The following is a 24572-nucleotide window of genomic DNA, read 5'->3' as shown; positions in this document are numbered from 1 at the left end:
CGAAGGAGTGGTCACCGAAGCGAGTCTAAGTTGAGAAGATTTCCTTCATGCCGAATCCTTCGGTATTTAAAAAAAACCGTGCCCTTCCGAAAGTGAAGATTCTGGATTGCATCCAAATGCAATCAGTGTATCTCGTTGGCACGAAAAAACGTATTCTCTGTCAGACTCGTTCCGTGTGATCTTTTCAGAATCAGCGCTACCTGACTACGTCGTAATTGGGAAGGTTCGACTGCCCGTACGCTTGTTTGTACCGCGAGTAATGAACTGCTCGAAATGCAAGTAACTTGGTCACACCGCTGACTTCTGCTCCAACAAACCGAGCTGCGATCAATGCGGTGAACTGCATGCAGATGATCCTTGCCGGGCTTCCCCAAAACGTGTTTACTGCAAGGATACTCTGCATGCTTTGGTTGATTGCCCGAAGTACAAACAGCAGGAAGAAAATCTTAAGCGGTCTTTGCAAGCTCGCTCCAAGAGGTCACTTGCAGAACTCTTAAAAAATCCCGCTTCATCTTCCCAAACCACCCCAAAAAGCAAAAACACATACTCCATTTTGCCAGATGATGATCAGGGCTTTGACTTAGAGGTCGGTGAAGGTAGTTACTCTGTCAGGCAATACGAGGAAGCGATTAAAAAAACGTCACTCAAAATCCTCGTAAGACCTCTCGTATGGACTCTCAACCTACCTTGACAAATTTAAGAGGTTTTCGGAAATGTAATGTTTTAATTTTAACAAGGACTTCCGACCACTTCCGGGATCATCTAAAGCCCCAGATATACCTTTTTTCAGCCAGAAGAACAGCTGAAAATCAGCAAGAATATGCTGCCATGTTCATGTTTTCTGGAATTGTGGATAGCATCTTCAATATATTCAACGTCTCTGACTCAACGAGGAACATTATTAATTTAGTGCTTCCAATTGTCAAAACTCTTGAAGCAACTACCTTCCAGGTGGTCCTTTCTTGCATCGATAGAATAACATCTGCGTCGATCCAGTGTACCACTCTGCTAATCTCGAAATAGTGATTATTCAACACCGTTTGCACAAGCCTCGCTCCGAGAACGGCGGCCAAGAGCTCCAGACGAGGAATCGACAACTGTTTCAATGATGCCCCCTTGGTCCGGCTCATCACCACTGCACATTTCACCTCACCTTGCACTATCGCCCGAAAATAGGCCACGCATCCGTAAGCCGTCTCGCTTGCGCCAGTGAAGATGTGCAGCTCCACATCTCGGATCTCAGTCGACTTCGCATTGCCAAAATAATTCCGGCCGATCTTGAATGATTAGATGTCACGCCATAGTTGAGTCCAATGCAGCCAGTTCTTGAACGCAACGTCGTCAATTTTGTCGTCCCATTCGCACCCAGCCCTCCACAAATCTTGGATGAGCATTGGTGCGAGAATGCCCATTGGGTCGCATTGAGCCATCGCGTAGCTCCGTTTTGTAGGACACTCTTTCCCTTTCAGAAATTTCTCGAACTTGACATTCGGAGCGGTATCGAAACAGAAGCCATCCTCATTACGCTCCTACACAATTCCCAATACGCGTGCATAACTGATGTCTTTATCCCGCTTGAAATACACTGCCGAATTTGTACTGGACTTTCCGATTCCCTCCAAGAATGCAACCGAATTCGAAATCCAGTTTCTTATCCGAAAATCGCCTTGCGAGTGAACGTACTTTACCTCGTTGGCCCGATTGACAGCCTCTTCGATGGTATCCGCACTAGGTAGTAATTGTCTCCATAGTGGCGCTTGATTATGGCAGCCCCACTTTTGCTCAATAAAACAGATGAAATTATCCTTAGTAAGTAAAAAAAAATCTCCTTAAAATTCCTCGGGTTGCTCCTTAAATGATCGATATAAATACGTTAAAAATCTTAAAATGTTCAGTAAATATTTAAAGTACGCTCCCTAAAATAGAGAAAACTGTACATCAAGCATTTGAAAATGCTTCTTAGTATGCACCGCTTTGCACCATTTTGAAGTGTAATTGTACCATATATCATCGGAAAAGCTGCTGTAGAAAGGTTAATAAGTACCATGAAATCAGCTGAAATGTTCAGTAAAAATGCACAAATGCACACAATGCTTTTTTTCTCCCACGATTAATCGTATTCCAGCTCGGCTCGGATGACGTCACGGGATTCCTCACACGACCGTTCTTCTTCGGGTTGCAGGTAGCTTTACAGGGTTGTAGCTCGGTAGTCTTCAGCGTTGGGCATACTCGGATTCAGTAGCCATCGATGAACCAGGATATGTCAGAGGATAAAAAATTCTTAAGTTTTTTGTAATTTCAATTAAATATTAACTTACAGGGTTGAAGGCCCGCAGGCCTCCCGTTGCGCAACGCCGTAGCGATGCGATGGAACACTCATTGCTCTGAGTTTGGGTTGGCCGGACTAGTGACGTCAGTTGTGGGTTGGCGTATCGGCAGGACGCATATCTTTGATATGGACCTTGTCCGTCCGCACGACGACTACACGGATGTTGCTATCCTCGCCACGGTAGACACGTGTGATTCTGCCGTACTTCAACTTCAGGGGTGGAAGGTTGTCCTCCTTGAGCAGCACTAGAGTGCCGACGTCGATGTTGTCCCGCTGTTGAGTCCATTTCGTGCGTGGGTGTAGGCCAGAGAGATAATCGGTGGTCCAACGCTTCCAAATTCCTCGGAGCAGTTCGTTGTTCTCCTGCCAACGGTCGAGGCGGTTTCTTGGAATCTCGGACAGGTCGGCTTCAGGAAATGAGGTAAGTGGTCGATGTATTAAAAAGTGACGCGGAGTAAGGACTTCCAGATCCTTAGGATCAGCAGAGAGTGGAGTTAACGGTCAGAATTCCCGATGGTGGCCCGCAAGTGCTTCTTGAAGGATTTAACTGCCGCCTCCCACAAGCCACCAAAGTTCGGGCTACGTCGTCTGCACAGTGGTTGATCACTGCTGCTTGGTGTTGTTGGCCGTAGAATTGCCTTCGTAGTTTTACCAATTCTTTCGCTGCTCCCTTGAAGTTCTTGGCGTTATCGCATTCGATGAGCTTCGGCGTCCCTCTGCGAGCGGTAAATCGATGAAGTACAGCCAGGAACGCGGCCGTGCTAAGGTCGTAGACGAACTCTACATGGGTAGCTTTTGTGATAAGGCACACGAAAATAGCTACGTAGCATTTGACCGCAGATGCTCGCGGTATCTTGCGATACTGGAACGGTCCGCACAGGTCAACTCCAGTGTTGAGGAATGGCAGCGTTGGTGTGACTCGCTCAGGTGGGAGATCACCCATTAACTGCTAGAGGTTGTTGGGCTTGCAGCGGTAGCAATTCACACAGGAATGCACCACCTTCCGTGCCAGGTTACGGATACGAAGTGGCCAAAACTTTTCTCGGACACAAGCGACGAGCAGTTGCGGCCCTGCGTGGAGATGTTTTTCGTGGTAGTGGACCAATATTCGTTCTGTGAGCGTGTGACGAGCGGGCAGGATCATTGGGTGTTTTCTGTCTTCCAAAATGGCTGGATGTCCACCCACACGCAGGATCCCGTCGATCAGAATTGGTGAAAGGTTTTTGAGCTCGGAGCGAGACCTAACATGTCCACTGGTGCTGATTTCAGACAACTCTCGGGCAAATGATTCTTGCTGAGCGATCCGAACGAGAAACTGTGTAGTGTCATTCAGCTCGAACGTGGGCGATGTTTGGTAGATTGTCAGGAATTGGTTGATTGATCGGTGGCCAGAAGCGAGATGTTTGATTCAGCCACTGAGGTCCAATCCACCAGGCAGGTGTATTTCTCAGGTCCGCAAGACTCATACTACGTGAAATAATGTCCGCTGGATTCTCGGAGCCAGGAACATGTGACCAGATACCTCCAGCGGTAAGACGCTGGATCTCCGACACACGATTGGCGATGAACTTCTTCCATCGAGCAGGTGGTGAACGAATCTGGCAAAGCACTATCATGGAGTCTGTCCAGAAGAAGGGCTTTGTCTTCAGGTTTTTGCTCAAACTGACCTTGTCGTACAGATGAGCCAAAAGAAGTGCCGATGAGAGCTCTAGCAACGGCAGGGTGAGCAGAACCGAGTTCTTCGACTTTCCGCTAGGTGCTAATCTCGATTTGGCACACAGAAGTCTGACGGATATGCTTCCGTCGATAGATACGGTCCGCAAGTAGACGCAGGCACCGTATGCGCGTTCAGATGCGTCGCAGAATCCGTGTAACTTGACGAGGACAGGATCTCGTGCGAACGCGGCCCATCGTGGGATGGATATCAGTGGCAAGTCGATTAAGCTGTCGCGCCATTCCCGCCCATATTACTGTTGCTTGGGTGTTAGTGGTTCGTCCCACGAAGTAGTAGTCTGCCAACGTGATTGTACGAAGATTTTGGCCAGAACTACGACAGGACCGAGCATTCCAAGAGGAAGAAACAGTTTGGCAAGATCAGAGGCTAAGATACGGCGAGTAATTACAGTTTCAGTTGACCATTCAGGAACTGCATACCCGAGCAAAGTCGGTTAATGAAAGCAAATCGATATTAAAGTGTGCAGTTCCTATCATAATGAAAACTCATTTTGATTTCAAATGTTGTGACATAAGTCTGATATCATATTGTGCTTTCATTATGCAGTCAAGACTTTTTAAATGAAAGCAACTTAACTTGAAGTTCTGCTGTTTACGTCTTGTTTAAAATTTAATTGAAATTCATCTGTCGTTGAACTAATGATTATTGTTTATTTGATATGTTTAACACATTTTAGGTCAATCGTGACTTGCCCGGGGTGAGATTGGAGCCCAAGTCTTTCAACTTGAGAAACATGAATTGTAACTATTTACTCCAGGCCCGTATTCAGTTGAACATTATGAATGCCATCGAGTAGCCAAAAACGGGGCTGACGCAATACCATAGGTGACTGTTATGAGTTCGTAGGTGCGTATCAGTTCTGACAACGATCTGCGCCAGAGGATACGCTGGAGTGGGTAGTCCAAAAGATGAATGAGAAGTTGACGGTACATCATTCGAAATCTGCAATTAGGGCAAAACGATTCATACGAAAGCGAAGGTGTATGGCTAAGATGCCATCCTGGACAACTGGTCCAACCATCAGTGCCTGGTTCAGCGAAACTCCACTGTCCGTCCGACAGGAGCCGTCGAATACGACGCGTAGTTTTGTGGTTGTGCTGTCCGCTTTCTCTACTCCGTGATGTGGTAGGTAGTAGGACGGGACAGCAGGTGAACTTGTGGAATCGTTGACTTCTCGCATGTGACCCAGCTGAAGATACTCATCGATAAAGTTGGTGTAAGCTTGCTTCAGCGGAGGATTTGCATCGAGACGACGTTCTAAGGCGAGAAATCTTCTAGTGGCAATCTGCTTCAAATCTCCGAGTTGAGACAGAATAGATGTATGCTTGGGGAGGGTGACTACGAACCGTTCCGAATCATCCCGGTATGTGTTTGCGATAAAATGTTCTTCACATGCGACTTCCTCCGCAGACTGGGTACTTGCTGACCAACATGACTCGACTTCCCAGAAACGAGTGATTAGTGAATCGAGAGACTCTTCACTGCATACGTGGGCTACCTTCGGAGCTGAGTCGCACTGTCCGGAACCTATTTTGCCTGACGCTACCCAACCGAAGACGGTGTTTTGGAGGATCGGCTTTTCAGGGCCCAGCTTCGCGAATCCATCTAGCAGCAAGTCGTAGTATAGTTCCATGCCGAGGAGTATATCGATAGAGCTCGGCACAAAGAACTTCAGGTATGCTAGGACAACGTTTGGTGGAAGTTGCAATGTAGAGGTATCAAGAGTTCTAGTAGGAAGATCTTGGGTGATATTTTTCAAGATGTGAAACGATTGAACAGCCTTGAAGTCCGTACAGTGAGACCCCATCTGAACGTGAACAGCGTAAGACGAAACGATTACAGAGTTGACTATACCCCCAATCTCCTGAAGACAGTGGTAGCGGCGCAACTTCAGTCTTTGGACGATGTTCTCGGTGATCAGGTTCAACTGCGACGCTGGATCTAGCAGGGCTCTGGCTCACTGGGGTTGTCCATTCGAAGCGAACACCTTGATGATTGCCGTCAGCACAGCAGCACAGTAGCAGGAACAGAAGGAGTTCCGATAACGTTGGTGGGCACAAGGCTAGTGGCAGAGGGCTGTTGGGATCCAGACGATGATGACGACGATGGCGAGTGAGTTTGCGAGAAAGACGTTTTGTTAGTAGGAGTAGATGCATGATCAATCGATGGTTGATGGAGCATAGTGTGATGCCTTTGGTGACACTTGTCTACTCGGCATGTACCAGATGAACATTTGCGGACCATGTGCACCTTTCCGGGCTTTCGTGGATTTTCGACTGCATTCAACGGCAAATACCAGACATCCCTACTGGATGTTTTTGTAAGTTCAGCTTCGGTTGCCTTGTGCACGTAGCCCTTGGTCTGGTAATCAGCGATCTACTGACATACATTCTGCTTCACCGTTGGATTATTTTCCAGCTTTAAAAGCCTTCATCCTATCAAGCCTATCAGAGAAACAACGCTTGTCCTCACACCTTAAAACCCCGGTTTCAAAATGCTTCGTTGTCTGACACCTCCAGCTGTAGCTGAGTGTTTACCGACTGTGCTAAGGGAGGCCTCCAAGAACTGCCCTTGGAATTCAAATTGGATTTTTTTTTCTAAATCCCTTGAATTTCTCCTGATAATTCCCACGATTCTTTGGAACCCTTCTTAGAATTCTTTTGGAATTTGCATTTAATCTTCCTTAAAACGATTCTCAGAATTCCTTCGGAGCTAACTTCATGTTTTGATTCATTTGAAAGTTTCCTCAGTACTTGCACATTACCGTAATTCCAAACCTCACTCATTCGTCAACAAGACGGATGTTTAAGGCACAGACAAACAGACATAACACATTGAACATTACATCATTTCTCACTGTAAAACATCGTCGCTAAAACACTACCGCCATCTGCTGAGTACCCTGTGTTGGGCAGTGTGCTCAACATATGGCGATAGTGTATAAACATCAAACGCAAGGGATTTGATTATGTGCGCCACAAGTAGCGGTACTACTAACTAAGAAACATTTAAATTGGCTGTTAAATGCGTGTTCGAAGAACAACTTACAACAACAACTCGTAGTTCACCTCAAAATTAACTTGAAATTCTATTCAGAATTATGTTAAAATAATTCTCAGAATATCCCCTTAATTTTCACTAGAATACCTGCTAAGATCTTGTTAACCGAATTCTCTAGAAAATAATTTAAATCATCAGAATCCTGAAAATTCTTTCAAGTCCAGAAAATTTCTCTTCAGTCCAGATATTTGCTAGTCCGTACTCTTGAAACAAATGTCCAAGTCTAAAATTTTCTAAATTTCCTGAGTGTAAAAGGAGTAGGGTTGTTTACCGTTCATATTTTTAATCTCAAAATTCGAGAGCTCATGGACACCATTACCGACCCGATTATCTAAATTACAGGAATCCGGATGCTCGATACCGTCTGAAATGCAGACGACAGATGCTCCAAGGGTATCTCGAGGTGAATGGATGTGTCCCATGGCTTAGTTTTGGGTTGAATAGGGAAATTGCTCTAATGTTGGCCTATGGATCAAATATATTGGGCCCATCGCTAAAAATCAGCTATTTATCAATTTTATCTAGTTGAACGCGTACGAATGCATATTTTTGGTCGCTATTGAAAATTTAGTCGATTGCTGAATTTATGTATGGGCCCAAATTAGGGACACTTAGGCCGACATTACATACATTTCCCCTATATATGAAATTTGCATCTGCCTATCCAACCTCTCCTCTAATCAACTTTCCTCTATTACAGGTGCTTTCCTCGTTCCTTACTGTGTGATGCTGTTGGTCGGCGGCATTCCTCTCTTCTACATGGAACTGGCTCTGGGTCAGTTTAACCGAAAAGGTGCCATCACCTGCTGGGGTCGGCTAGTTCCTCTTTTCAAAGGTAGCTTCATCTCAATTCATCTAGAACCAAACTAATTTCTTTTTCATCCCTTTAGGTATCGGTTACGCGGTCGTACTGATCGCCTTCTACGTGGACTTCTACTACAACGTAATCATCGCGTGGTCGCTGAGGTTCTTCTTTGCTTCGTTCGCCAGTCAGCTTCCGTGGACGCTGTGTAACAACGAATGGAACACGATCTTTTGCAAGCCGTTTGAAGTTGGTGGTCCAAACAAGACTGCGACAGCGGCAATTGCAGCTGTTAATGGAACACTGGCCAACGTCACCGTTGCGGTGTCCAACGAAACGGTCAAATTTGCCTCGGCAGCGTCGGAGTACTTCAAGTATTGTGTGATGTGGCTTGAGACCGTAGTAACGATGATTTAACGAGATCCTATTTATTCCCACAGTCGCTACATCCTGGAACTGGACAAAAGTGCTGGCATCCACGATCTGGGTACCATCAAGTGGGACATGGTCCTATGTTTGCTGGCCGTGTACCTGATTTGCTATTTTTCACTGTGGAAAGGAATCAGTACCTCCGGGAAGGTCGTTTGGTTTACGGCTCTGTTTCCGTACGCGGTGCTGTTGATTTTACTGGTTCGTGGTATTACCCTACCGGGATCGGCTGATGGTATCAAATACTACTTGAGTCCCCGGTTTGACATGATTGAAAAACCGGAAGTGTGGGTCGACGCGGCAACTCAGGTGTTCTTTTCGCTGGGACCTGGATTCGGTGTGCTGCTGGCGTACGCCTCGTACAACAAGTACCATAATAATGTTTACAAGTAAGTGTGACGGTGGAGGTGCTATGTAGTCATTGAGGGACTGAATTTATCGTTGACCATTGACCAATAGGGACGCCATCCTGACCAGTTGCATCAACTCGGCAACCAGCTTCGTTGCTGGATTCGTGATCTTTTCGGTGCTGGGCTACATGGCACACTCCAGTGGACAGGATATCAAAGACGTCGCAACGGAAGGACCCGGTCTGGTGTTTGTTGTGTACCCAGCTGCGATTGCCACCATGCCGGGCAGCATTTTCTGGGCGTTGATTTTCTTCATGATGCTGCTGACGCTTGGACTGGATAGTTCGGTTAGTTATGAAGCTATGAGTAATTGGTTTGAATCAAACGAGTTCATCTTTGCAGTTTGGAGGATCGGAAGCAATCATCACGGCACTGAGTGATGAGTTCCCGAAGATTGGCCGCAATCGGGAGATATTTGTGGCATGTCTGTTTTCGTTGTACTTCGTCGTCGGGCTGGCCAGCTGTACGCAGGGAGGGTTCTACTTCTTCCAGCTGTTGGATCGGTACGCGGCGGGCTATTCGATATTGATTGCTGTGCTGTTTGAGGCGATCGCTGTTTCGTGGATCTACGGTAAGTTGTTTGAATGATTCATTGGGTGTGAATTGGTGAACCAACGTTGGGGATGGAAGTGTCGAAAATTGCTTAAAAATGTTTTATTATTTTTAGCTCATTGCTACTTCATTGTGAAAGAACGTGTTGGTAGTTTTCAAAACAATTTAATTAGTGGAAATAAACATGTAAGGGGCCACTACAATAAACTAGTCATACCAACGAGCACTTTTGAAATCAAATTTAATTATCCAAATCATTCTGTAATACACAACAGATCTGATTTTGCTGAAATTCTCTCAGAATAGCATTCGCAACTTATAGCCGGTTATTAAAGGATTCAACACGGCACCATTAATTTCAAAAGATTTAAAATAGATTACACATTCTTTGTTTAGCAACGGCAAACATACTTTTCCATAAGGTTTTTGGTCTAATTTCCGTCCTACTAAGCACAACCCCTGCTTTATCTCTCTTTTTTGAACGGGTTTAAACTAAAAATGGAATATTTCTGTCAAAGATGGCTTCTAAATTTACGTGCCGTTTTCATACGTGCCGTTGGATTTGATAAAGAGTCACAAATTGTTAAGATATTGTTTAAAATCTAATATTGCTTCTTGATTCTAAATTCGTCTTACGTGTTTCAATTCCGTCCTAACGCATTGAAACGCCATTAGATTTTCTTTGTCCTACGGATAAACGTAGAGTTTCAAGGGTATTCTGAGATGGATTTTTGTTTTAAAAATTCTGAGGAAATAGTATGGAAATTCTGAGGAGAATACGAATTGAATTTTCCATAGAATTCAGGGGAGAAGTCCAAGATATTTCTAAGCTGAAATTTATGTAACGCTCAACCAGTAACATAAAAATTTGCTGGCCATCATGTATAACGTAATCAAAAGGAAATTATTCAAATCACTTCAAGTGCTCTTCTTAGGAGATTTCGTTGAGAGTTTCGATACAATTAGAAGAATTGATGAAATGTGTTCCCAATAGTAAACCTTATTTGAGTTTCTGAGTCACCATCACTATTGGTTACTTATTTATTATTTAAAATTCACTATGTGGTCACTATTTCTTTAATTTTAGTCACTAAAGTCACTACTTTTATATCGCATCAACACTACCAGCCATGTTGTATGGAGAATTATGATAAAACCAAATAATTCAATTGTTCCTCATTATAATATTTAAAAACCAATCGATTTAGTATTGTTTGCACCCATATTTACTTTTTGTGACGAAAAAACGAGTTACATGAAAGTTGATCAACACTCCAAACAAGATGCCTCCGGTAAAATGTATAACGGCTAATTGACATTGTTTGAAAAGCATTGCTCAGCAATTTATCTATAGATTTTAAATCTGTTGATACCGAATAAGCCTTTGCTTTCAAATGGCGTCAATAGATTTACAATTTGTCAATTAATGGCGAGCTATGAATTTTCAATAATTGCTAGTTTGCCGTTACAAATTTTACCCGAGACATCGTGTTCGAAGTGTTAATCCGCCACTTCGGATACGTGAGCAGGTGAAATAAACAGCGGAGCCTCAGATAGCTCAGTCATTATAGGTGAAATTGTGTCAAACAACCTGATCGCACACAGGCTGGAGCCTATTTACGTTATGCTTACGGAGAAATGTATAAAGTAAAACACGACCGTTGGATTGGCCGCCCTACCATGGCGGAGCCCAGGTAACAATTTGATGCTTAACAAGTGTTGTTAAATCGATTTTAATTCAGACTTAGTTTGAATAATTGTTGTACATATACCACGTTAACCTTTGTCCAGCATTTAAACATCTAAATCTGGTGATTTTATTCAGCCAAAAGCTTAACAGTTATATCAGTTATAAGCTCTTTAAGCCATTAAATAACAGTCTTTTCTAACCCTTGTTCATTAAGTTTTATTAAGTAAAAATAATAATGTAAGACCGCTTCATATCTCATATATTTTTATGGGACTGCAACAAGATGCTGACTTATTGGACTTACATATTTATATTGTTATTATAAGTCTAAAAATAACTTTCGCATTTCGGGATTCGAACCGGCAGTCGCTGATTCACAGGAATCAATCATACCTACTGGACCACTTAAGCATATGTGTGGCAAAATTAAGTTGCATAACAGCAACCGGAAGAGTATTATACAGCAATGCAGAATTGTAAACAACAACTGGTGACAGTAAAACATTCCTCTCATTTTCAAGTGTAGTTAACACAATGTGGACACAAGTGCGCAATTTATTTCGATGGTCATGTGGAAGCTATTTTAGTGCCATTATTGAGTTATATTTTTGGAATTCTGTCTGAAAATTCAATGCATTATAGCAGTCAAAACACAGAAATACAAATGTTAATACTTCCGGCGTCGTCGCAGCCCACTTCTACCCCTAAAAAGCTCCTCTACCTTATCTCTACTGCTGCCGCTGCTTGGGATTAGAAAGGTAGGCAGTGAATTTAGATGAACTAAAATGCCAGAAATTCAACGAGTGACACTGACTACATTTAACAAATAAGGCTATCAACATATTTGTAGTGCATTCCTGATTTGTGGAGTAGTGTTAAGCTAAAATAAGGCTTGTTCAATCTTTAGATTAGCTAACTAATCGAGGTTGAATTATGGCGATACAATTAGCTTCATGCACTACTAATAAACTATATATTCAGCCAGCTGTTAATCAGCTTTGTACACCTTAAATCAACCAATAATCAGCTTCTGTGCTTACTGTTCAGCTTGAATTGTTACTTGCGAGGCATACGAACTATAATTTTATTTGTCAAATACAATACAAAACAGTACACAACAGAAAGAGACACTTGTGAATACTATTGTAGCGACATCTTTTTGAGAATAGATGAATCTCTTGATTTAGTAGGGTAGTTGCGCATGTACTAGACGTACATACTCCCCCTCAAAACCAACGGTTTTCCATTGATGAAACGGATATTGATGAGATGAATACTACGAATATAACACGAAGATGAGCGACAAACACGATAAATGCACATGTATCCGGCATACCCACTCGCCTTTTGGAGTAAGCATGTTCCCTGACCAAAACTGCCCTAGTCCACGGTGAGTCAGGAACGTACATGCTCAGCTAGATGGCTACATTGAAGGCCACACCATCGCAGCTGGAAGCAGGGATGCCAGATATACAGACATGTCTGCATTTATACAGACATTTGATGATGCATACAGGCTTCATACAGAGTGCATACATTATACAGACATTGGTAAAAAGTTGTAGATTTATACAGACATTAATATCCATCAGCATCAAAAAACCTGAGCAGCAAACTTCCGTTAAGAAAAGTTGCAGCAACTTGTTTATGACTGAAATAAATCCTTAAGAAGTTTTTACAACCGATATGTGACAAGCGTGCTACTAGGGAAGGGTGCCTTTTTTCCAGCAGATATTTGCTGCTACGACTACCGGGTGTCACGAGTGAGACTTCGTAGATTTCACTTGAATTTGTATTTCCAATTTGAGTATTTGTAGCCCATCATAACTCTGAAATCTCCAAGACCTCTCATAACTTTCACGACCTTATCAGTTCCCTGAATACTCTTCGAAGATCTCTGAGCCTCTCCGAAGTTCACTGAACCTATCAGTAATTCTCCAAATGTATCAGAAGTTTTTTTTTAAGTTTCGCTGCTTCTTCTTTTCATTATTCCTGACTATTCAGGAATTTCTCTGAGAAGTTCAGAGAATTTCACAACAGCTCAGAGAGCTTCATAGAAGTTTTGAGCACTCCAGGGATGTCTAGAAAGTGCTAGATGAATTCACTGAATTTGAAAGAAGGTCAGTGGACTTCAAAGAAACTCAGTGAAGTTTAGAGAAGCAGAAGTCTTAAAAACACTCAGACATCACCTTTAAGTTTTTTTTTATGAATTTCAGAGGAGTTTATTGAACTCTACAGAAGTTTGGCAAATAATGGAGAAACTTCTTGAATTGACATAAGATCAATGGACTAAAGAGAAATTCAGAGAAATTTGAACGCATACTCACTGAAATGAAGGAAATATCTAAAATATACAGGAAACATATCAGACAAGTTTGAAAGGACTTCAGAGCAGCTTAGGAACCGTAGAAAGGTTATTCAAAGACGTTCAAAGTAACCATAGTTCAAGTAGTTGAGGGGGTTCAAAGCAGTTTAGGGAATTTCCACAAACTTTAGGAAATCTTGAATTTGCTTTGGAAACCTCTATTAAGATCTGAAAAAAATCAGTAATACAGTGATACAGACGTCCAGAAAACTTATAAAAAATCAAGGAACCTCAAAAATGCTTTAAAACATAAAAGAAGTTCAGGAAACCTTTCAAAAATTAAGAGAATCAGATTGAAGTATATTATGGTTCATTTAATGAAAGTTCAGAAAATTTTAGAAAGGTTCAAGATAGGATCAGAGAGGTTCACAGAACATCTAATACCTATTGAGATATTTAAGTAGTCATATCAAATTTGGGTAGTTTTGAAGTAGCGTGTACACAACAGAAAGAGACACTTGTGATTTGACTACATGTACTACTGTAGCGACATCTGTGTGAGGATAGATGTATCTCTTGAGCTAGCAGGGTAGTTACCGACAAACTGACATGAACTTTAAACTTAACTCTTGATCGAGAATTAATAACGGCAGATTCATATGTGCAGCGATCTCATCTGTCAAAACCATAGAAATATTGAAGTAATGAAATTGGGTTGTTAGCGGAATGCTTAAATAAAACTTTCATTTGTGATTTTGACTATTTTCACCTAGAGGATGGAGAGTACTTAAGGGGGTTAGATTTTGATAAGTTCTTTAGTGGGAATGACACTGATGAAGACTGTACATTGTAGTCGAAATACGTTTCTGTTATGAATACCAAAATTAATTAGGTGGAATTAAATGGAAGATAGCCCTTTTTTGCCGTTTTACATAGAAATATGTTATCTAGATAAAAATAATTTGCCGGAATAGATTAGACCCGAACCAACTCATACAGTTTGTATGCGTGTTCGTGGCTAGGATATACATTTTTCGCGAACACGGCGGCAGATGTCAGTTTTGTGCTTTGATCAGAAATTTGATGGTACTTTGTATGGTAATTCATAGACTAGACGTTTGCACAACCACAATCTTTAAATTAATCGTTGGCAAGGACTTAATTGCTGATGCTGTTCTGTATTGTAATCGTATATACAGAGATTTGCGGAAATATTATCAGACGATTTGGCAACGTGATATGTTTTGTTTACAAAAGCTGCCAACACTTGCCACGGAGCAAAATGTTCCAGCTTTGTGCGTGACTTTATCGTTGTCTACGGTATGAGTTTGTTTGAATTCTCAGTGAACTGGTGAACTATTTTTTCCATGCTTTGCCCTAACCGAGGTCGTGGAACTGCAACGAAGTGTAAAAATGTGAGTTTCTACCAATTTCCAGAAAACGCTAACTTCGCAAAAAAATGTCGGACTGCCGTTGGATATTTCCCTAAAGTGGATTCTATGCGTTCGTGTAGTGTATGTTACAATGATAATTATTTGGTGGTATCTTGTTGAAATTTAATGCTTTCTAAAGTACCAATTGTATTTTTCTAAATTAATTAAGATATATTGCTAAAAAACAGAAATATTGCGTACAGGTTAATTGCGCACTTCACACCAAACTGGACAAATAAACTCGTTTTCACTTATTAAAAAGGGAAATAAAAGTGCGAATTTTCTTCGAATCATCTTGGTCTCTTCAGTGCACTTATTCCTTATAATAAGGAAGCAATAAGTGCTCCAGAGACAAGGACGGAATCGTGCATTTTATCACACTTTTTGAATTTTTGGGACTGTCCTGTTGCAGATACAATCAGCAATATTATCCGAACTAAAAAATCTATAACATATATCTATTCACATAATATATTATATAATTGTTATTCATGCATAAAACTCTGCTTTTACTGCTATAATACACACAGCAAAAAAAAATGTAATATCGATCAACGTAATTCAAGCTGATGTATGAAATAATGATGTAATAGCAAAAAGCAGATACAATATTACATCAATGGATGTAATTCTGTTCGCAAAATCGATGTACATCGTACAATGTGATATTACACAACCGATGGATTGACCTGGTTGCAGCAGTTTCGATGTAATATTCAACAACTTTTTTTGCAGTGCATAGTTGCTTTTAGTTTGAATTTATTTGCCCCCGATTACAATACTTTTCAACTCAATAAGAAATCCTCTACATATTCTAATCAGAATGCTCGTTTGGCTCACAGTTTGGCAGTTCTCACTGCTCAATTGACTCAAAATGGTCGCTTCCGCGAATCTCTATATATAGGATTACTAGTTCTGTATGCAAAACTAGAGTTTGACAGCTTTAAAACCGTCACAATTTTCGAATGGCTTTCGGTAGATGGATTGAAGTTCTCTGCTATTTTATTTACCGCAGGAACCTAAACTAGCCACATAACAAGAATTATATGAGCATTACACATCGACCTTATAAAAATACCACATTAGTAGAAAAACATTATTTGGTGTTTTGCCACACTATTTATCGAACACCATGCAGCCACTGCAACATATTTTAAATGAGTGTCTTAACACAAAGTGCAATACTCGATTGTGATATGCGCGAGTAAACCCGTGCAGTCCAACTGCTCTCACCCAGGTATGAAATCTCTCTCTCCTTTGTCTCTTTCTCCTACCAAAGATAAGAGACACGCTAGGGCATTTGATAGCAGCTCAAGTATGTTTTGCACCACTCTGAGTTTATAGCCCATCCCTTTTCAAAACTCCCTTAAGTTTTACAAAGTTACCTCAACTTCTAGGAAGTTCTATGAATTCATTACAAATTGCAATTTTTTTCAACTCTCTTAATTCTACGAAGATCCCCATCATCTACAAATATTCTTGAACATCTGAAAAGTTCCTTGAAATTTCTACCTTCTACAAATATTCTTGAACATCTGAAAAGCTCCTTGAAATTTAACTCCAAGACGTTCAATGAGATTTTTTGAAGAAAGAACTCTGACAAACTCCAACGAAGTTCCCTAAGCTGAGGCAAAGATCTCTGAAGTTCTTTGAAATTTACTGAACTATTTTTAGATCTTCTACAAAATTCCCTGCACTTATATGAAGTTTTATGTAGCTTCTCAAAATACTACGAAATTCCCAAAACTTCTACAAAGTTTGCTGCACTTCTACGTTTCTCGTTGATTTTCCGCGAAGTTTTCCGGATGATATTTTTTGAACTTTTACGCAATTCTCTGAACTATTCCGGTGTCCTAAAATTATGAGAAGATCCAGAACAATAATAAGGTTCACTGAAATTGAATAATGTTTAACTTTCACGAAGACCCCAAAACTTACATAGAGTTCCAATTCCTACGCAGTTTTCTGAACTTTTCCAATCCACTCCGAGTTTTTACGAACTTTCCTGAAGCTCTATGAAGTTCCCAGAATTTCTACTAAGTTTTGTTAATTTTTGCAATTTTCCCTGAACTTCTTAGAAGTCTTTGAAGTTATATGCGAAGAGTTCAGGGATTTTTCTTTGACCTCAGGGATCTTAGGTCAAAGAAAAATCCCTGAACTCTGCGCCAATTTGTAGAGGCTGAAGACGTCTTATTATTTTATCGATTAAATGTTGATATAAAGGGTGATACGGTCAAAATTTGGTCAAGGAAAACGCGTGTAAATCGGTGATATCGTTTATTTAAAAAATCAAATTAAATTTCTTTTTCAAGTTCAATTAGTATAAAATTCAGGAAAAATATTCAGTTAGGCTTCCGCTTTTCCAAATCCGAATTGCCGGGCCTTACGCTTGACCCCTGCCATCAGATTTTGTACAGCCACCTTGTCCACCTTCTTCGCCGCAGAAAGCCAGTTTGCCTTGAACTGCTGCTCGCCCTTAGCAGTTTTTTGGTCTTCTTTAGGTTCCACTTGACAATAGCCCAGTATTTCTCAATTGGGCGGAGCTCTGGCGTGTTGGGAGGGTTCTTGTCCTTGGGAACCACCTGCACGTTGTTGGCGGCGTACCACTCCATGGCCTTTTTACCGTAATGGCAAGATGCCAAATCCGGCCAAAACAGTACGGAACAACCGTGTTTCTTCAGGAAAGGCAGCAGACGTTTATTCAAACACTCTTTCACGTAAATTTCTTGATTGACAGTCCCGGAAGCTATGAAAATGCTGCTTTTCAAGCCACAGGTACAGATGGCTTGCCAAACCAGATATTTCTTTGCGAACTTTGACAGTTTCATGTGCTTGAAAACATCTGCTATCTTTCCCCTTCCTTTTGCCGTATAAAACTCCTGTCCCGGAAGCTGCTTGTAGTCGGCTTTGACGTAGGTTTCGTCGTCCATTACCACGCAGTCAAACTTCGTCAGCATCGTCGTGTACAGCCTCCGGGATCGCGCTTTGGCCGTCGTATTTTGTTTATCATCGCGATTTGGAGTCACTACCTTCTTGTAAGTCGATAGTCCGGCTCGTTTTTTGGCTCGATGCACTGTTGTAGACGATACACCCAGCTTATTTGCGGCATCTCGGAGAGAGAGGTTAGGGTTTCGCTTGAAACTACCGGCAACTCTCTTTGTCGTCTCAGCGGCTTTCGGTTTTCGATTTCCCCCCGATCCAGACTTCCTGGCAGTCGACAAACGTTCCCCAAACACTTTAATTACATTTGTAACGGTTGATTTGGCAACTTTTAGCGATTTTGCCAACTTTGCGTGCGAGTAGCTCGGATTTTCGCGATGCGCGAGCAAAATTTTGATACGCTGCTCTTCTTGCTTGGACGGCATTTTGACAACTGAAGAGTGAATTCCAAAATCAAAATAGGAGCAACATTCTACACACACACACACACCTTCAAAATGAGGGGTGTTCAGGTTTTTTAAATGCAAAATTGAAAGAAATACGTCAAGTTGATATTGACCAAATTTTGACCGTATCACCCTTTAACATAAGTTCTAAACATTGTTTCTTCTAGTCTAGAACATTAAGAAAAGTAGACATGCAGAAACATCAATGAAAATTAAAACTAGCCTCGAACCTGCTTGACAAAATACTGATGTACAAAAAACACCCAAAAGTCCTGGGGGGCTCGGCTCCATTTGAAGCTCCATTAGTTACGCCAATGGATCTCACTAGGACAGTTTGGATCAGAAATTTTTTTTTTAGAACGTTCTGGGTGATTTGCACTTTCAGTCCTGAGTTGCCGTACTGTTGAGATAGTCATAAAGTTATTGAGACTTTATGGGCATTTTGTATTCCAAGGCCTAACTTTCCGAAATATCCAGATGTTTATATTGAAATTAACTATACTAAAAGAATTTATTAAAGAAGTGATTTATTGGACTTACTAACGTAATGCGATCTATTAAGTTCATTTTCGGGACGTTCTGAGTTTGGGTTTCAAGCCATACCTTACCATTCAAGTTAAGTGTTCTAAGGTTCTGGGTCCAGTGATGCCTCATGCATTCAAAGTAATGATCTCAAGAACACACTGCAATCATAGAGCTAACTCTAAGTCCAGAAGGTCCCGAAATAACGTGCTCAACTTTTTGGCTCAGCTCTGGTACTCTCTTCGGTCCCAAGCTAATCGATTCACCCCTCGAAACATAGGAAAACCAATAACCCCTCATTTTATCTGTCAAACTTTCATAGCGAATCAAAACAAACATAGCGTAGTACTAGAATATCGACTAGAATGGGGTACGTTAATCGTTTGCTTGGGACCAATAGGCTAGCCAAGTAGTGAGCCAATTTAAAATCGTTAGTTTCGTATTGATTGTTGCTGCAATTCAGCCTGGCTTTCATCAAAGACATTATATCATGAAGACTGGCAACTGCGACAGATATAATAGCGCTGCGCTTGAGTGAAGGTGGAAGCAATGCATAGAAAAATGAGCAAATACACAAACCTTTCTTCTGAGGATGTAATCTTTGCTACCTAATTCATTCGAAGCATTTACCTTTTTTTTTTTATTTATTTATTTAATTTATTTATTTATTTATTTGGAGGTAAAAGTCCACACTAGTGGGTGCAAAACTTCATCATTTCAGTACCAACAGATAACATGGAATCCTACAGATACATTTGCTTGAACTAAGTCCTAAACATATAAAAAGATATTAATGATAACATTATTAACTTAATTTAAATACAGATAACAGAAACCGTCAGGAAGTGAAAAGTACATTATAAAACAGATTCTTAAGCCTAACACGGGAGATATTAAAATCAAAGCAGTTATAACATTTGGTGAAAATCTTGCACGCTAGTTAACGGCTTATTAGCGCCGTAGTTTGTGCGAGAAGCTGGGATGTTGAAAAAAATAATAAGAACGTAAATTTACGCTTCTGATATTGACATTCAACTGCTGTAGAAGTAAACCGCAATTAATGTCTGATCGAAGGAGATCAGCGATGAAGGTAGCTTTAGAGACGCCTCGGCGAACACTAAGTAATTGTAGGGACATCAAATTACAGCGACTTTCATAACTAAGGAGATTGAAAGGATCACTCCAGGGTAGCCAACGAAGGGCGAAACGTACACATCTTTGCTGAATGGCCTCAATACGATTCACCCCGTTGTTGTAAAAGGAGCCCATACTACGGAACAGTACTCTAATGTGGAGTGTACTAGCGAACAATGTCCCTAAAGTCTTTGGCGAAACGAAAAATAAAACCAAGTTGAGAAGACGCCTTAGCGGAAACATAAGCCACATGGTCCTTGAAGGTGAGTTGTGAATCAAGTAGGACGCCTAAGTCTTTAATGGTAGATTCACGGCTTAATATTTGCTCCTGCAGGCTGTAAGCATAACAGATAGGTGATTTTTTTTTCCTGGAATACGTTATAATGGCACATTTAGAAGCATTTAATACCATCCTGTTCTTGTCACACCAAACAGTAAAAACGTCCAGTTGCTGCTGAAGAAACAATGCATCACTTCGATCTTTGATGACAAAGTATAGTTTGAAATCGTCAGCATAAGACAGCTTCCGGCAACGGATCGAAAAGTGAACGTCATTCAGATACAATAAAAATATGAACGGTTCCAGATGACTGCCTTGAGGTACACCAGAAGAAACAGTGAACGGTTGAGAAAAATGATTTTCAATCTTCACTGACATATGTCGACCGGTGAGGTATGAGCGTAACCAATCAAGAAGGGAACCGTGAAAACCAAATTTGGCCACTGCAATCTCATGATTGATTTTATCAAAAGCAGCAGAAAGATCGATGTAGATAGCATCCATTTGATGACCTCTTTCCATCTCGCGTATGATTGATGATGTGTGTTGAACGAGATTTGTAGCGGTCGAACTCTTCGGTTCAGTCGCGATGTAACTAGAGCATGTGTGTTTTAAATAATATAGCACCAATAGTTCAAAAAGTTTTGAGATTGCACATAAAGCAGCGATACCACGGTAGTTGGACATCGACTCCTTATTGCCTTTTTTGAAGACAGGGAAAACATAACAATCCTTCCAGCAGTCGGGAAAGATCCCAGAATCCAAAGAGAGGTTGAAGATGGATGCTAAAGGTGCGGCCAGCACTCCAATACAGTTATTAATAACCGCGGAAGGGATTCCGTCAGGGCCAGTGCTGAAAGAATTTTTCAAACGAAGGCTTGCTCTACGAACATCATTAGTCGAGGTAGGTGGATGCGGCTCAACAGAAGAAAGTACGGGAACATCACTTACGGCGGCTACGATGTGCTCGTTAGGTAAATTTTCTTTAATGAAGACACTGTTGAATTGTGACATGAACAGGTCAGCGATTCCCGTATCCGTATCTGATTCTTCTTGATCCGTATTGTACATTGTAGAAGGTAAGCCCGATTCCTTCCGTTGATCGTTCACATGATTGCAGAAGTTCATGGGATTTGCTTTGAGTTTAGTTTGTAGATGGCGCTGATGGGCTTGATAAAGCTGTTTGTTGAGCCGCTTATACTGTTTGTTAACGAAGTTGTACTTCCTCTTCGATGCATCCGTTCGAAGTTTACAAAATGTCTTCAAGGCAGCTCGTTTGGATGACTTCAGTTGCTTGAGTCGGTGGTTGGTCCAAGGAGGGTTACTAGATATGGGTGGAGTTTTCGAGAAAATAGACGAGGCAGCATTCGCGTCACGATCTCGGAGTTCATCGAAAAAGGTTGCCATTCCCTCGAAGTCAGTCCTACGGTAGCCATACGATACGCTGTCCACGGTAACCCGAAAAGTGCAAGCCTGGTATAAGTGTAATGATAACTGGAGAGGTGAATGGTGTCTACAACGTTTAACTAGTTGAGCGGCAGATGACGCGATTGTACCTGTCGCATAGCATTAATATGAGAAAATGGAAGAGTTGCCAGTCTTCTTGATTTGTTGTCTTTGCTTTCATATAAGTTTCGTAACTTGTTTTGATTTTTCATCTTTTTTCAATGTCCATATTGATGGACTTTTCTTAATTTCCTGTAATTTACAGCTATCCGGAAAGCACAATCTTGAAATTCAAACTGACATTAAAATGTCATTTTCTGACATCCACTGACTAAGTTCATTCTTCGCATATCCACATTGTAATAGTTTTACATCATTCGATTCATTTACAAGCAAAATGAGATCTTATTTTTGGCAACATGCAACTATGGTCTTTAATCTAAACATATGCAACATTATCTAATTTAGCTCAATGTTTCTTAAATGCAAGCATTTGAACTGTTATTACAAACATGTGTCTCGTTGGCTTCCAACGTTTTTTGGTTTAAAGTAACATATTTTTTAGAATCAAGTTCTCCAGTTATATAACCCGGACAATTAGGTTACGATTCGGGACACTTTGAAAAGTACATTATTATGGCCAAATATGCTGTAAATGTTTGATCAATTTTTTGACGTACAAACATGTGGTGAGTGTGATCCAGCGGATCACATAATCGAAGATGCCAAAATTGGTGTTTTCTTGGTTCATCCAACGATGGCTTCAAACAATTCATCTTCACGATCAGGATGCAACAATCTCACCAACGCACTTCCTTTATCCACAGGAACGGAACGCTTCTGCGAGGACATCCGTGACATGATCGGCTTCGCTCCAGGCATGTACTGGCGCGTGTGCTGGAAGTTCTTGGCCCCTCTGTTCCTGCTGTTTATCATCATCTACGGCCTGGTTGGATACGTGCCGCTCAGCTACGAGGACTACATCTATCCAACGTGGGCCAACGTGCTCGGGTGGTGCATCGCCGGCTCTTCAATGATCATGATCCCGCTGGTGGCATTCTACAAGTTGATCGTCACGCCGGGAACTTTCCGACAGGTGAGACTTTCATTCATTTCATCCGGTTTGTGTATCATTGGTTTGATTGATTGGTTTCATTGCAGCGAATGATCATCCTGACGACTCCCTGGCGCGATCAGCAGATGGCCGTCAACGGGGTTACGACGGAACCGGCTCAGGTTCGGTTGACCAACACGGACGAAGGCGAAGAGGTTTGAGTGCGATCGTTCTCGCTCAAGTTTGACATCTATTTCGTTTGATCGCGTGTCATGTCTTATGCATGGCACGCAGGACGGGAGATTTTTTTGTATTACTAGGATATGTAAACCAATTTTGGCGCCGCCAAGTTTGTGTGGGCTACAAAGTCGCTCATTTTTAGGATTATATGAAAATTTCTTGATAGCAAGTAACAGATAACTAAATGGTAAAAACGAATCACTCACAGAGTGACACTCGGGATTAGCGAAGCGCTAGATCGGTTTTTACTGTGGTAGGTTTTAAGGTCGATCTTCGGACAAGGACAAAATGCTGTATAGATAATAGTGATCCAAGTGATTTCCCAGAATCCGTTGGCAGTCAGTGGAGGTAAACAACAAGCGAATTGAATCATATTTGAAAGGCCAATCAGATGATGGTTGGCAGCGATTGACAGGGTGTCTCTACACAGTTGTACATAAATTCGCGATGTAGCCTGTCAAAAGCGAATAGGATTTTATAATTGAAATTCATAATTTTGCTTCCATTGGAAGAAGCGGCGTAACATTGTTACTGGTTTGGTATGATAGAGGTATTATGTAGCAGTAGAATCACACGTGGCGAACAATGTTGAAACTTAACTAGACAAAGTGGTAAGGTTTGTGTCCACGGTAAAATTGTTAAGGCGAATGCCACCTACTCTGCTATTATGGCTTCTACTATCGCTCTCTCTCTCTCTCTCTCTGTATAGCTTCGTGTATCATTTCCTCTCGCGGTTGTCCTTCATATGAGCGAAGTGAATTGGCTGCGAGAATGGTAAGCTCAATGGTCCGAGTGAAGCTTTACAGCCATAAAGCTCCATTTGGGTTAAGGGTGAACATTCCCAGCTAAGTTCGTTCGCTTGTAATGTTGGATGCTTCAAATTATGGGTTTCCGTTGATTTTCGAGAGCTATTCTTGCAAGTATACAGTTAAAAGTTAACTTAATTGAATAGAGAAAAAAAAAACAGAAATCGATAGGATACTTACTAGCAAATGATAAATAAATCTAAACAAAAGAAATAGGTATACTGCTTTTCGTGGATAAATTTAAAACATGAAGAAAGAAACGAACACGTGTAGTGAAACTCCAGTGTGATTATGAACTGACAGACAGCGTCTAAAAGAAATAATATATGTAAGTCTTATGTGAACCGATTCTGCTGAAAGTTGAAATAGCCAAATTGAAAAATACTATCGCGATGAAACCTTCTCCAGCAGTAATTTCAATATGCTAGGATCATTGTTGTGAGTCTTAATTACACTAGTTAAAAAATCACAGTGGAATGTGCCAGGAAAAAAATCACCAAACTTGTAACACCAACAACTTTATCGTGGTGGAGGGACGGGATTGGATTGTTTTTCACGTGTTTTGTTATTTGAACTTTGGCGATTGATTTGAGGAATCCAAAATGCCTTCTGTACAGCCATTAGGAGACATTTTGGTTTCAATTTAAAATATGAGGGCGAGCTGGATGGGAACTATGGATCCTGAATATGAAATCCTTTTTGTCAGCCATTGAAAAGGTTTTCAAAAGCTAATCCATAGTAAATTTCATTGAACAGCTCAATATGGTTATAATTATGCTTAAAGTAATTGACTTCTGCTTGGTGTTTACCAATTGTATAGTTACTGGGGTTTCAAACAATTAATTACACTAAATTTTTTTTTAATTACAGATTACAAGTGAAATTACACTCGCGATATTTCTGTGATCGTTTCCCAAGCAAAATTTCTCACAATTTATATAGGATTTTCCACCGCTGCT

The 24572-nt window shown here is 41.2% G+C and overlaps 1 protein-coding gene across 2 annotated transcripts in view; it reads left to right on the top strand.

Annotated features, from left to right (window-relative positions):
* DAT (Sodium-dependent dopamine transporter) overlaps positions 1-23859 on the top strand; it is a 110757-nt gene extending 86898 nt beyond the window's left edge. For both annotated transcript variants that reach the window (XM_065226638.1, XM_065226639.1), the window contains 7 exons: positions 7825-7959; positions 8015-8300; positions 8367-8744; positions 8815-9052; positions 9108-9336; positions 22341-22609; positions 22675-23859. In XM_065226638.1, coding sequence (XP_065082710.1) covers positions 7825-7959; positions 8015-8300; positions 8367-8744; positions 8815-9052; positions 9108-9336; positions 22341-22609; positions 22675-22788 — 1649 coding nt within the window. In that variant the 3' untranslated portion in view covers positions 22789-23859. The remainder of the gene's footprint in view (positions 1-7824; positions 7960-8014; positions 8301-8366; positions 8745-8814; positions 9053-9107; positions 9337-22340; positions 22610-22674) is intronic.
* Positions 23860-24572: the final 713 nt, after the last annotated feature.

This window comes from Ochlerotatus camptorhynchus, unplaced genomic scaffold (assembly GCF_037179485.1).
Source record: "Ochlerotatus camptorhynchus isolate MF236.1 unplaced genomic scaffold, CSIRO-AGI_Acam_v1.1 ptg000257l, whole genome shotgun sequence".
NCBI lineage: Eukaryota > Metazoa > Arthropoda > Insecta > Diptera > Culicidae > Ochlerotatus > Ochlerotatus camptorhynchus.
This window is presented reverse-complemented; position numbering and strand designations above follow the sequence as displayed.